This window comes from Myxocyprinus asiaticus, chromosome 40 (genome assembly GCF_019703515.2).
Source record: "Myxocyprinus asiaticus isolate MX2 ecotype Aquarium Trade chromosome 40, UBuf_Myxa_2, whole genome shotgun sequence".
NCBI classification, from domain to species: domain Eukaryota; kingdom Metazoa; phylum Chordata; class Actinopteri; order Cypriniformes; family Catostomidae; genus Myxocyprinus; species Myxocyprinus asiaticus.
The window spans coordinates 37811370-37827098 of record NC_059383.1 but is presented as its reverse complement, the minus strand read 5'-3'; the positions used below and the strand labels follow the sequence as shown (position 1 = coordinate 37827098).

Below are 15729 nucleotides of genomic sequence, written 5' to 3'. Positions count from 1 at the left end.
TAGGTGTGGGTGAGAAACATCAATGTTTAAATCCTTTTTCCTTCACTTTCACTTTCTCCTTCAGTTTTTGGTGATTCACATTTGTTGTTTCATCACCAAAAACTATCGTATGTCTTTAGTAGACTTGGAATATGAATACTTTTATGACACTTTGGGTTCTTTTATTAAGCTTTAAAGTGAGTCACTAATAGCTGGCACTATATTAAAATTAGCAAATGGGACATCCTTCAAAAATCCTAATTTTATTTTCTGTACAAGGGTGAACTGTTCCTTTAAACTGTTGGCCAGTCTTGATATTAGATTATACATCTCTCTCTCTCTGCCAGCATGGTTATGATATAATCTAAGGTTTTGGAGTTATTGGGAGTGTTTGCTTCATAATCAAAACTATTAGCAGCACCTACAACACTTCTAAAAGATCACAAATATCTGATAGCGATAGGTCATTAGTGATGGTGTCTGCAGAGGTGCTAAAGCCATAACTAGATAGGCCTAGAATAAAGTATTTTGAAATGTATCTAATGTTATATAACAAACATCTTTTCATATGTATAATCTTCCAAAACTTAGCAACAAAGTTTCAGGTTCTTGGATGAAATCCAATATCTGGGCAGCTACAATGCTACAAAACAGGTTTTCTGATTATAAACACATGATGATAAATAAGCTGCTGTGACTGTGAGCTTTTATTTTCTCAAATTATCACTGAGTTAGTTGTTAAAATGAAAGAAAGGGACCATCTCTTTTACACTGTACTGCTGCTCTCCATCCTCATACAAGGCACCATTGGAAATGAAGTGATCATTGCCGTTTCTTATGGAACTTTAGGGGCTTTATTGGCACTGGGTTTTTATAATCAATATAATTGCGTACATGAAGCTTGTGATGGATACTGCATCGCCTTAAATGCCACCGGTAAGTCAGTGTGTAGGCTACATTTAAGACTATAAAAACAATATAAATGTGTAAAACACTTATCTCAGATGTTATTTATTATTTGACTTTAAGTGACTTTGCCTTGTATGCAGTGATATGAGGTGTGATGGTCAGTGTCAGTGCTGCTGGGTACGGACCTGGATTATGTAATCAGATCACAAAAAATAATGTACTTGTAATTAGATTAAATTACAATTTAATATACTCATAATCAGATTACAGTTTGCCTACTTTTTATGGATAACATGATTACATTTTAATCAGACAACTGCAGTCAGTTGTTCATCATTTATTGATCCCTCTTAAAAAAAAGTGTTATTTTTTTTTCTCGCCTTTTCTCCCCAATTTGGAATGCCTAATTCCCAATGCGCTCTAAGTCCTCGTGGTGGCATAGTGACTCAATCCGGGTGGCGGAGGACGAATCTCAGTTGCCTCCATATGGCAAGCCAAAAGGCTCAGAATATGCTATAGACTAATCGCGTTTTCATCCAAAACGCCATATTTAACGCCGTTTTAAACGACCTTAGCATCGTTAAATACGCCATAGTGATTGCAAACGGCGTAAAAAACACGCGAAAAATGTTAAAAACGCCATATTTCATGGGGCCTGGGTAGCTCACCCCTGGAGTTCGCTAGCTCGCTAGTTCGAATCCCAGGGCATGCTGAGTGACTCCAGCCAGGTCTCCTAAGCAACCAAATTGGCCCTGTTGCTAGGGAGGGTAGAGTCACATGGGGTAACCGCCTCGTGGTCGCTATAATGTGGTTCGTTCTCAATGGGGCGCGTGGTGAGTTGAGCGTGGTTGCCGCGGTGGATGGCATGAAGCCTCCACACGCGCTATGTCTCCGTGGCAATGCACTCAACAAGCCACGTGATAAGATGCGCGGGTTGACGGTCTCAGACATGGAGGCAACTGGGATTCGTCCTCCGCCACCCGGACTGAACCTCTGAGCCACAATCATTCTGCTCTTAGACTGCAAGTCTATAAAGTCTTATCACATCTAAAGTGAAATCATAAAATCTCCTCTGCTCACAAGTGATTACCCATCTATGCATTTTAGTGGAATACTGCAATGGATATTAAATATTTTCATCATATACCCTCATTGGCGGCTGAACTTCCTAAGACTGAAATCCTAGAATCATCCCTGACAAAGAGGTGCAAGCATTTCATTTGGAAAGCAGACTAACAATATTTGTCATGTTAGTAGAAGTGAACAGGCTATATCAAAGTTACTTCACACAGGCACATTTGTTTGGCAGCGATGAACTTGTCTGTTCTGACTCAGTTCATTGTTGATTGGGTGAGAACTGTTCAAACTTACTGGCTGTGGAAATCAGCGGGCGCGACTCATTATACTATAAGGAAAACGCCGCAAATAACGCGCGTATTTGTGCTACCAAAACAGCGTTTTAAACAGCGTCGTGTGGCAATCCAAACGGCGTTTAAAGCGGCACTTTTCACACACAGGAAAACGCTGTGAAATATGGTGTTTTTAAAGTTTTTTGTGCATTTTTTACGCCGTTTGCAGTCACTACGGCATATTTTACGGCACCACGGCCATTTAAAACGCCGTTAAATATGGCGTTTTGGATTAAAACACGATTAGTCTATAGCATATTGTGAGCCGGGGGCACTGGCTTATCCTACTCAAATGCATGTGACATCAAATAAACAAAATTTGGTCAGAAGTAATACAAAAGTAATCTAAAAGCAATAAGATTACTTTAAAAATGTAACTCAAGAGATTTGTTTCTGGCTACAATAACAGTCATGTCACTTGTAATCAACAAGTGTGCTGCCTGCCTGCCTGCCTGTCTGTCTGCCTGCCTGCCTGTCTGTCTGTCTCTCTGTCTGTCTGTCTGTCTGTCTCTCTGTCTGTCTGTCTCTCTGTCTGTCTGTCTGTCTCTCTGTCTGTCTCTCTGTCTGTCTGTCTGTCATTCATTCTCATCTCTGCTTGATGTCCTGTGAATTATTCTCTCATCCACAGGTCTGAAATATGACCTCGAGACAAAGCTATTTGGACAGCACATTGCTGCAAAGGTCATCCTACAAGCAGTCACAGGCTTCATGACAAATAACAACCCAAGAAAACCGCTGGTTCTGTCCATCCATGGCTCTACCGGGACGGGAAAGAACTTCGTCAGTCACCTCATAGCACAAAACCTTTACAAGAAAGGAATGTCGAGCAGTTTCGTTCATCTGTTTACAGCCACAGGTCACTTTCCTCATGCGGTGCATTTAAACATTTACAAGGTATCCTACTGTCTTTAAATATACATTAGATAAAGATACACTTATGAACTATGGCAAATTCATTAAAGGAAATAAAATATTTTTAAATGTTAACTCAAAACAAATGCAATATCATATTACAAATTACATCCATTTTGTACACGTGGTGTTAAAAAATGTGTGTTTGTATTAAGAATTATTTACAGGAGCAGATAAAGAGAAGTGTAATGAACTGCCCACATTCTGTGTTCATCTTTGATGAAATGGATAAAATGGATAGCGGACTGATTGACAGTATAGAACCATTTCTGGACATTAATGAAAACCTGAACGGAGTGTCATACAGACGTGCCATCTTCATCTTCCTCAGGTGGGTCTCAAACATTTATATCTGAGTAGAGGTCAACCGATATGGGTTTGCAAATGAGATGTACACAAAGTTGTTGTACACAAGACTTATCTTTCACAATATTTAGTCAAAATACCCTGAAAGTATTTGGAAACAGAAAATGTGCATCATCCGTTATTATAAATTATCAAAAATTACAATAGTCTCACTCTGATTTCTCTGATTAATATGCCTCGCCAATACAGTGGTTTATCATCATATTTGATCATAAAATCGTGCATATCAGATTTGTGTTTTCTTTTACATGTTGAGCAAACAGAAAACAGGATGGCATTATTTTTGTGTTCGTGTCTATAGCAATACAGGAGGAGACAACATCGCTCAAGTGGCCTTTGATTTCTGGAAAGCAGGAAGAAAACGAGAGGAGATCCAGCCGAAGGATTTAGAGATGACACTTTTTCAGTCTGTTTTTAAAAACGAGCACAGTATGTTTCCCTCTCTGTATGACCATCTGGCAGTATTGTAAAATGTATTATATTAGGATAAAGTATTAAGGTATCAATAAAGACTAGAGAAGTGACATTTTTACTTTTTTTTTTCTCTGTAGGTGGTTTCTTGTATAGTAGTTTAATTCCTAAGAACCTGGTGGATTTCTTTGTGCCGTTTCTTCCTCTGGAGCACAAGCACATCTTGCAGTGCGGTTTGGCAGAGTTGTACACAAGGGGTCTCGGCCCAAACATAGATGTTGTGGAAAAGATGGCCTGTGACCTAAACTACTTTCCTAAAGAGCAACCTGTCTTCTTGGTGAAGGGCTGCAAGACCATCCACAGCAGATTGGACTTGTATATTTAACTGAACAAGAGAGAGAATCAAAACAAAAGCAAGAATGAAAACATGAACAGATGTGTGCTGTGAATGAAACAGGGCAACAGGGTCATTCTACAATTGCTTAAACTCATTGATTATACATTAAACCTGCTTTATTATATTACTGAATGTCTCCTTTCTCTAATTTAATTCACAATTGGTTGATGTCTCCTAATCAAAGAACCGACAACCACTGATGAATTTCATGATAAAGTTTATTTCCATGATTGAGGATGGCCTTGCAAAAAACAAAAAGACTACCATCTATCTTAATATCACTGAAATATCAATATTTTCAGAAAGTATGATTAACAACCTACAGTAAAATACATGGCATAACAGGGTAAAACCATTTACAGTTCAAAATGACCCTTTAGTGTTTTGTTGTATATGCGGTAACACCACAGATTATTAAGTGATATAAATTAAACATACTAATTTCAATCTATGTCAATCCAAATGTACAGATTACATATTTTTTTCTACTTTTACAGTAATGTCTTTAAAACTTTATACTGTTCAAGTCAGAGTCTTTTAAATATATGCATTTCTATAGCAGTTGAGTACATTGCAGTATGACTATGAGTGAAAGTATCTGCCATCACAATTGTAGATTGTACAATGACTCAACTAAATTTAAAATGTACTATTAACGGGGGGTCTGGGTATCTCAGCAAGTATTGACGCTGACTATCACCCCTGGAGTCGCGAGTTTGAATCCAGGGTGTGCTGAGTGACTCCAGCCAGGTCTCCTAAGCAACCAAATTGGCCTGGTTGCTAGGGAGGGTAGAGTTACATGGGGTAACCTCTTTGTGGTCGCGATTAGTGGTTCTCGCTCTCAATGGGGCGTGTGGTGAGTTGTGTGTGGATCGTGGACAGTAGCATGAGCCTCCACATGCTGTGAGTCTCCGTGGTGTCATGCACAACGAGTCACGTGATAAGATGCACAGACTGACGGTCTCAGAAGCGGAGGCAACTGAGACTTGTCCTCCGCCACCTGGATTGAGGTGAGTAATCGCGCCACCATGAGGACCTACTAAGTAGTGGGAATTGGGCATTCCAAATTGGGGGTGTAAGGCTGGCACCGGAATGTCTACAACCAAAAGGCGCCATTTCTGGTAAAAGTCAAAGAACTCTGCGAGAATCAACGTCATAGAACTCTCTCACAAAAGCTGAAATCTACACCTGAATATCACCACAGTGTGATAAACTGCAAATCACCTTGCTGCCCCCCCTTCTCTCTCCCCCTTCTCCCCTTCATCAGCTCTGGACCAACACAATATATGTAAAAATATAACAAATACCATGAAAACAAAGAATGCAACTGTATGTGTTTGATATAATTTAAGAGGTCTCTGTGTGACTGGTATAGTGGTCTCTTTCCCATGTTGATAAAACTAATGGTAACAAAGTTATAAGGTCTTTGCCAAATATTGCATAATTCTGGAGGTCTATCCCCCTCCTTGACCTACAGTTGAAATGATCTCCTGTATGTTAACAAGGTTAAACCCCATGCAGTCAAGAACCCATTCACCCCCAAATCCTCATTGTTCAAAGGATAATACCATTTGGTACACAATGTTTATTCTGTCTGGATATTTAAGGAAAATTGGCATGAAGCTCTGGGAATCTGTAAGCAGATCTCCCATGCTATACCGCTGCATGTAGTTTTGTCAGGTATGTTTCTTTGACTTGTCTTTTATTTTTAGTAATGCTTGTTTATTCTGATCATGTGAAATTGGCTTTGATTTGAATTTCTGCAACAATGTTTTATATCCAACCAGACAAATAAATTGTTATTATTTGATTTATTCTGAATTCCTCTGAAATCCTTACTGGAGCTTTAATATAGGAGGAAGCCATTTAAAGACTCTCAGTCTGAATTTAAACCACTCAGGACAACCAGGTAGGACAACCACCTAGGACAGCCGTGTAGGATTTGAATTTCAATAGACCAGGGTAGACCATACTGAAGCTTTAATATAGGAGAAACCACTCAGGACAAGCGGGTAGGAGAAAGCCATTTAAAGACTCTCAGTCACTGCTCACCGCCCGTCTTAGCAAGTTGTATGTACATGACTAAGCGGCAATATCGTCTGGTTATAGTATAGTAGTAGTTAAAGACACCTGATATAAAGTGGGTCCATTTCTTTCATATCATTTTATTATCCATAATATATACACAGTATATACTCATTTCTTTATATTAATTTTATATATTAATTTTCTTATATGTTCTCATTTTATATTTTTCTTGCTATTATGGTTTATTGTTATGTTGTGTGCTGTATCCTCTTCCGAGATCACAAGACAAGAGTCAGTTTTCATTGTCTTTGCTTGGTATTTGAGAGTTGCCAGTTACTGGTTCCAGCTCTTTAAATTCCACTTGCTGATCAATTCATAAAATTTGGCTCTTCAGGAAAGCATAAATGCCTGTTTTCTCTTAATATGTCTGTAAATAATGTGTTATAACATTACCTGAATTATCTGATTGGGGGATAAGAAACACTGAGGACTAATGAAGTATGAAGACTAAAAAAATTGTAAGCAGAAACAAACAAAACAAACTCCATTTTAATTTATGCATTTGGCAGACGCTTTTATCCAAAGCGACTTACAGTGCACCTATTACAGGGAAAATCCCCCCAGAGCAACCTGGAGTTAAGTGCCTTGCTCAAGGACAATGGTGGTGGCTGTGGGGATTGAACCAGCAACCTTCTGATTACCAGTTATGTGATTTAATCCACTACGCCACCACCACCAATTTTATTTGAAAATAAACAGCACTTTATTACTGATCCACGTGATCCACGCTAAAATGAATGTGGGCGACTGTTGCCCAAAACAAGCTACAATGCCACAGAACAGACTTTCGTAATCACTTCATGATGACAGTCTGCATGGTCGGGTCTAAGGGGAGGCTGGGGGGGCATTGTCCCCCTAAATTTCCTTGTGCATTTAGTGAAGCATTTGGTACTGCATTGAAACAGATTTTGACGGATGTTTCTGTTTCTGTTCACATTGTCAGCCTGTTTTCTCTCTCAGCCAAAAAACGAAAACTGCCAAATTGTTTGGTCGAAATTTTGGAGCACATCATTCAGTGCGGTTTGGCAGAGATGTCCACCTGGGGTCTCAGACAAAGCATAGACGTGGTGAAACTGATGGCTTATGAACAGAACTTCTTCCCAAAAGAGGACAGTTTGTTCGCCACTCAGGGCTGCAAGAACATCCGCAACAGATTGGAAAAAACAAAGAATCAAAACAAAAGTAAGAATGAAAACATGAACAAATGTGCATCATGAAGGAAAACAGGGCAACGGGGTCATTCTACAATTGCTGAAACACAGTCTTTTCAATAAAACTCACTGATCTTAAAATAAACCTGCTGTGTTATATTAATCAGTTCACTGAATTATTTATCTTCTCTCTCATTTCTTACAAGGCCATACTATAAATGTTGGATTTCTAAAAAATGCATTTCAATTGGTGTCATTTTTTGCTCCCACATTTTTATTATCTGGGAGAATTTGGTCACTGTTGGCTATTTTGCTCAAGCTTTGGTTAATGCTGGTCTGTATAAAATGTGTATGTGGTATGTATGTGGTTCTATATGTGGCTTCTGTGCCTCCTTTGCAGTTTAAAGACTGAAGTGGGCGTTTCTTGCCCAGAATAAGCGTCAATGCGGAACAGACTTTATAATGATAGTCTAAAGTCTAACTCTGTGAGATTAAGTGGCTTTGAATGTGAGTTTGGTCCTTGCAAGTATTTAGTTATTAAAATGAAAGAAAGGGACCATCTCTTTTACACTACACTGCTGCTCTCCGTCCTTATACCAGGAATGGTTGGAAATGGTGTGATCATTGGCGTTGTTGGTGCAGCTGTTTGTGGAGTATTGGCAAAGGGTGTTTTTTATGTTTTTAATTATGCATATGAAAACTGTAATGATAACTGGATCGCCTTTAACGCCACCGGTAAGTCCTTTATAATCAGTCAAAGAGCAGCTGTCGATGTGGAGTTTGATTTGATCCCACATCATGTAACACGTTCTTTCTCTGATATAAATAGGGCTTTAACTAATTGTGACTGTTTCGATGATTTTGATAAACGATTCATCAGAACTGATAAACATGGGACTTTATTTTTATATCAAATAGCAATCTGTTCAAATCAAATCAAAATCAAATCACTTTTATTCAGGCCCTGATGTGGCAAAATCTCATCCCAACTTTAAAGTATGGTGGAGAACATTTTGCAATTGGGATGAGATTTTAATGTTGGTCTACTGTGCCTTTTTTCTTTGTGTTTTTCATCTATCTAATGCTTTATCTATGAATTCCAGATTTTCAGTATACGTGGAGCAGAGAGCTCTTGTTTCACACTGAAGGGGTTTATATCACGATAAAGACTGACTTATACATTATCCAGCTTATTACACAGCTACTTACCAAATAAATAAATATGGATTTTTTTTTTATAATTTGTGTTGAAATTATTTTGTGTTGAAATTATTTTATTATATGAGAAGAAAGAGACCGCAGAGTCTCCAGAAACAGCTGAATTCAACCTCTGGTTCGTGTGTAGTTGGTGTTTGTTTTGCAAAAATAACCATCTAACTACTCGTTATCCCACTTATAACAAGACTACTTACCAAATAAATAAATTAATGGATATGAAATATTGATTTGTGGTGAAATGATGTTATTAAATGAGAAGAAAGAGACCATGGAGTCTCCAGAAACAGCTGAATTCAAACTCTGGTTTGCTTCAGAGTTCTATTGGTGTTTATATTTTGTAAATTCGGGATGTCCCGATACTGATATTGATACTGGTATTGGAATCGGGTCCGATACTGCGCTCATGCACTTTTACTAATGCTCGTAAAAATGCTCAGATACCAAAACAAATATCATCTGACTTGTGAATGTCATTTAGTAAAGTAATCATTCAGTGCACAAATCAAAATCACATTATGTCCTACAGTGTTATTAAACCACAAAGGCTGCGATTTATTCAGATAAATACATAGTTTGCATGTGCTGCATGCTTCAAAGTGAATGTGTGAACGGCTGCTCATTGAAATATAGATATCTGTATGAAAAACACCATCATGAGCATCACACAGACTGTTTGTAGCAGATGACAGTGAGCAGAGTATTCACTTTGTAGTGTGCAGCACATACAGACTACATATTTATTTAATAGCTACCTTTTGCGGTTTAAAAATCATACTGTCTCTGCGATCCAAACGGGATAAATCAGCCTCCGACGGGCAGTTCGAGGGAAGAGCAATCATGATAGTCATGTTATAAGATCACAGCATTTCCAAAAAAAAAAAACTGAGAGTTCCAAATGAATGTTATTTTTGAGCCACACACCTTTCATACCTCCAGAAAAGTCTATGAAGGGAATAAGGCATCGGGATGATCACTTCTGAATGGAACACACCCAAAAGTCACGTAGCAACCTGCTTTTCCAGCGGTGAGAAGCTACCATCAAAAACATATAGAAACGGAAAGGGCTTCACTCCAAAATAAAAGCTCCATTTAAACAGAAAAATAAATGTGAAAAAAATAAATCACTACTGAATAGTTAAGCACTTTAATACTACTACTACTGCTAATAATAAAATAATTATTTTATATTGTATTTAAGCAATATCTCACATCTGTGATGCTTTGTTGTGCAGTACTTTATTTGACCAAAAAAAAAAACCCACCAGTGTTGTATTTTGGATTGTGCTGTGAGGTTCTGTATGAAAAGCACTTAATTTCATTAAAACAATACAATATTATGTGGAAAAATAATTTTTACATTTTCATTTGTTTTACATTTTAATTCATTTATTTAGACACCATTTTTCATGGTAAAATTTAAATAAACTGTTGATATAGAATAAAATAATAATAATAATAATAATAAACAAGGTATCGCTATCGGCGATTACCGAAAAGTATTAGTACTTGTACTCTTTCTCAAAAAATTCTGAAAAATGTCTGACTGCCCATTATGCATATATTATCTTAATATATGACTACTTGCCAAATAAATAAATGGACATGAAACATTTAAGTTGAAATTATTTTATTAGCTTATTTGTAGACATTGCCGAGTGATATAAGTAGGAAAGATGTCTCGAAATACCTGGATGGCCACTTAGATGGAGCAATTGACCAATCAAATTCGAGTATTCCAGAGAGCCATTTAATATATAAAAATGTATACGTGTATATATATTTTAAGAGAATATATGCAAGAAATTGGTCATCATTTATTTTTAATTTTATTAAAAATATGTACATATTAAAATATTCTTTTTTTTTAATTACACAAATTTTTACAGGTATTAATAAAGTAAATGCTATAAAATCAGTGGACAAATTTGGGCAATATCTTCTGCCATTTTCCAATGGAACTGCATTATTGGCAATGCATTGCAATACATTGGCAATGCATTATTAGACACTATACGTACAGATATAAAACATATTGAATGCGAAAGTTTAATTTGCTGAAGTCTAAAATCTCAAAACTATCATTTTCTCTGGCTGCTGTTCAGTCTGTCTCTACAAGTATACCTGGCTGCAGCTTGCTGAACGTCCAGGTCCTTCAGTAGGGCCATTTCTAGCTATAAGAAGTATTTATTTTTAAATATGCTAAAAGCTGCAAGTAAGACCCAGGCAGCTGTTTTGGCTCAATTAGACAGTTATAGGGGGCCCCCTTGTGGCCCGAGAAGGAAGGGAGAATGTGACCTCAAGGAGAGAGTTGTAGCTAGAAGTGACAGGGGGGCCCCTCCCTCCCCCTCCAATCCAAAGTGGATGCAGTTTCACACGCATGGCCTGTTTTAAACTGCTGCTCAGAAACTGGTCCAGTATGGCGGCTGGTTTCTCTCTCGTCTGGATAAGAAACTGAGCCAAAATGGAGGCCAAGAATGGATTAATGGACCGTGTTGCACAATGTTTTCCTTTAGAATTCTTGAGAAAACAGGTACGAAAAGATGACATATATCAAAGTTTTGTCTTCAGAAGCATGGCATTTCCAAAAACATCTACATATTACTGCCATTAGAAATTTTCACTCATATTTAATAATTTAATAGAGAATGAAGGCCTTTTTAGAACGACAAAGAGAGAGAAAATAATTTTGGTCTCAGTTGCCAAATGGTAGATTCATTTACATCTTGTGGTACAATCAACACACATGAATGTTAGTCATTGAGCAGCAGCAGACTTCAGACAATAAAAATGGAAATTTGAAGAATTTTACAATATTAATGACATATAATGAATATAATGTTTTATTTTGTAAATAAGGACGATGTAAATTGTTGTTCAAAAAAGTATTTTTACATGTTTATATGGTGTTAAAATGTCCTAAACAAGAAAACATTGCAAAATAACACACATTTTTAAATCACAAGGGAAAGGGTCATTTTAAATCATCATTTTCAGATATACAGCTCCTTGTGTACTTTTGGGGTGCCATGAAAATGTCATTTCAGTATTGTATACCTTTGCTCAGACCTTTATGAATTCCTTTATAAAGTCCGATCAAATTTCCACTAAAGTTCTAGAACATTGTATAATTCCATATAATTCAATTCACCAACAAGCCTAAAAATGTACTATATTCATACACACATACATTCATAACTATGACAAACAAACTGTCGCCAAATTTATAAGTGATGAGGCCTTTAGATTTATTATTATCATTTTTACCAGGCAGTTTTCATGTTGATACGTTTTACAACTTGAATTCTGTGGCTACAGCTGTTAGTACACACACACACACACACACACACACACACACACACACACACACACACACACACTTAAAGGAATATTCCTGGTTTAATACAAGTTAAGCTCAATCGACAGCATTTGAAACCCTCCAAAATTTGGCACCATTCATTTCCATTGTAAGTGCCTCACTGTAACTTTGATTTTTGCTCTTTTTTTGTTTTTTTAAAGGAGGGACAAGTCGAAATAAATTGTTGTGGTAATCAACATTATGCCACAAATGCTGTCGATTGAGCTTAACTTATGTTGAACCCGGAATATTCCTTTAAATATCACGCTATGACTTGCTTTTTTTAAATAAGTGTTTTAATAGAACTATCGGAAATGCAGTGCTCTGATTGGACAACGCTGTTTATGGAACTGTGCTTTTATTGGAGAACTCAAGTTGTCGTTGGTAACGGTTTGGGTAGTGGTAGTCAAGGTAACCTCCTTGTTTTGCCTTTGATTTGAAGACCCATATATCCAGTGGTAGTCCTACTCGAAGAGCTGATTTGGGATCAGCAATAGTGTATGGATAAACACAACAGAATCACGCGGGTTATCCTGACCAACCGCCGGGCGGTGCCATGATGATTTTAATCACCGCTGGACTGTTTTCTGGTCTCCATAATAGCAATGTAAAAACTACCGGAACAAGTGATCCACACAGAGAACAACAATCATTTTAAATGTTAGTTGTAGTAAAAACAAGTTCAGGCAAAACTTGACGTTGTTGCTGTCGTTGTTAACGTAACTTACCTCAGCCCATCGCTTCATGTCATCAACCAACTCTTTAAACTTGGACGGGTGAGATACTGTCAAAACACGGTCATTGCGATTGTGTAAAGTATTATGGAGCCACGTTTTTTTCTTTGGAAAGTTTTACAAATTTAATACACTAAACATCACATTATTTACATTTACATGTTTTCATTTGGCAGATGCTTTTATCCAAAGCGACTTACAAAAGAGGAATATATTATAAGCGAATCATCTTAAGGAGACAGTGGTACGAAAAGTGCTGAAAAGAGCTTCACGGATGGAGTTGGGAAGGTCGTTCCACCAACATGGTACGATGAAGCCTAAAGTCCGGGAAAGTGTTCTGGTGCCTCTTTGTGTTGGTACAACAAGGCGACGTTCCTTAGCCGACCGCAGTCTTCTAGTGGGCGTGTAGTTCTGCAGAAATGATTTTAGGTATGCTGGAGCAGACCCAGTGACTGTTCTGTATGCCAGCATCAGAGCCTTGAATTTGATACGTGCATCAACCGGCAGCCAGTGAAGATAGACAAGGAGTGCTGTAACATGAGCTCTCTTTGGTTCATTAAAGACCAGACGTGCTGCTGCATTCTGGATCATTTGCTGGGGTCTAATTGTGCATGCAGGGAGGCCTGCAATGAGAGCGTTACAGTAGTCCGGTCTAGTTATGACAAGTGACTGAACAAGAAGTTGTGTGGCATGTTCAGAGAGGAAGGATCTTATCTGCCTGATATTGTAGAGTGTAAATCTACATGATCGTGCATTATCCACTAAAAACGAGGGATGTGACTGAAAACACTGGAGATCGGAAAACAAAATTAGGCTTGCATTATGAGTTGTGCAACACTTCCACGTTCTGAAGAAAAGTAGATAGTTCACAGTGAATTCTACATCAGCCACTAACTGTGAATTTGATACACTTGAAAATCGTCCCATACAAAAATACGACAACACAAGAAAACCCTGTTTACGTTAGATTTACGTTATTCTCTGCTTTCAATATCAAAACGTAAACAGTCACAAAAATTTCGCACATTGGATAAACCAATGAGAACGTTGGTAAAGGTGTTTACATGCAGTCCAAAATCGGGGTGATAGACCTTATTCAAGCTAGCGCCATCTTTGATTTTTTTATGGGAATGACAACGAGGCTGTGAGGGATTCAAAACGGTAATTGATCTCAATTCAGCTAGCTCAGATGACAGCATTTGTGGCATAATGTTGATTACCACAAAAATAATTTCAACTTGTCCCAAAAAAATATAAGTAATAATCTGGGTTACAGTGAGGTACTTATAATGGAAGTCAATGGGGCCAACCTGTAAACGTTACACACGTCCATTGACGTGACGCAAGGCAACGGTTTGAGGCTTTCTACACTGGACGCGTCAACACAAACGTTCTAAACCGTTTAATTTGTGTAGTAGCACCAGCACCTGCTGCGCAAAATGGAACGGATCACCCGTTTATTGTCGGCGCGTCCAACGGACGCTTCTAGTGTAGACAGCATCATTGATTATAATGATATTACGAGTCCAGAATTTTATCTGTGAGGTTTTAGATACTCAAATTTCATTCTGCCCCAGACTATGTATACTGGGTGTTGGGGCGGTTATTAAAGTAGGCAACAAACATACAAAAAATCTGGGTCAAAACTAGTGTAATGATTGGCAGACAGATCATTCTTAGAGGACGGAAGTCAAATGGCGCTCCCTCATTTCAAGAATGGTTCACCGATTTGGGCAGGGTGGCGGCATTAGAAAAGATGTCATACAAAGAGCTTTGCAAAATAGATGCATATGGTAAGAAATGGGACAAATACATGATCCTTCTGGAAGGCTCTCGGTGAGGGCCATGTGGAGAGAAACCCTTTTTTCTCTCTCTCTCTCTTTGTGTTTAGATGTGTATATTCAGGCTTGGACCACGGGAATGTTTGTTGGGGGTTGGGGATTGGGATAGGGAATTAAGGGGGATAATGGTTGACTCTGTGCATGTATATTTTGCTTTGTTCTGTGTTGTGTTTGACAATCAACCAATAACAATGTAAATATGAAAAAAAGAAAAGAAATTAAAATAAAAAAATTGGCCACACTCACTTCCGTTATAAGTGACTCACTGTAACTGTTTTGTTGCTTCTTTTTTTTTAAAGAAAAGGAGGGACGAGTCTAAATTAATTTGTGGTAATCAACATTATGCCACAAATGCTGTCGACTGAGCTCAACTTGTATTGAACTCCGAATATTCCTATGAGAGTACTACATCAAAACCTGTGTCAAACATTAAGCATGAAATCTAGTAAATAGTCAAATGCCCTTTTGTTGTAAACATATAAAAAAAATAAAGTCAAGTCCTGACCAGCGATATAAATAATCGGCCAGAATGTTGAGATCTTCAGAGAAATTACCTGGTTGTCTCCATTTATTTAGTCTTTTCAAATTAATCATCAGCCCTTTGCGGAAGGGCAGAGGGATTCTGGGTAATGGCCCCTCAGTGAAGGGGTCAGTGTTATTATCTGGGGCATTTTTAATGAGATTTGTATCACCTATTGATTCTGTTCATAGCTTAATTATTCTCTCATCATTTTCTCACCCTCATGCCATCCCAGATGTGTATGACTTTCTTTCTTCTGCAGAACACAAACAAAGATTTTTAGAACAATATCTCAGCTCTTTAGGTCCACACAATGCAAGTGAATGGTGACCAGAACTCAGAAGGTCCAAAAAGGAGTCTTGTGGAAGTAATCCACAAGACTCCAGTGTTTTAATCCATGTCTTTAGAAGTGATATGATAAGTGTGGGTGAGGAACAGA

At 37.8% G+C, this 15729-nt stretch overlaps 1 protein-coding gene across 1 annotated transcript; it reads left to right on the top strand.

The window, feature by feature from the left end:
- Positions 1–2909: 2909 nt before the first annotated feature.
- LOC127430965 (torsin-1B-like) lies at positions 2910–4371 on the top strand (the record flags this gene model as incomplete). The annotated part of the gene is made up of 4 exons (XM_051681093.1): positions 2910–3191; positions 3365–3540; positions 3877–4004; positions 4127–4371. Coding segments are annotated over 4 exons (831 nt in total), but the record flags the coding sequence as incomplete, so codon positions are not given.
- Between the last annotated feature and the right edge of the window lie 11358 nt (positions 4372–15729).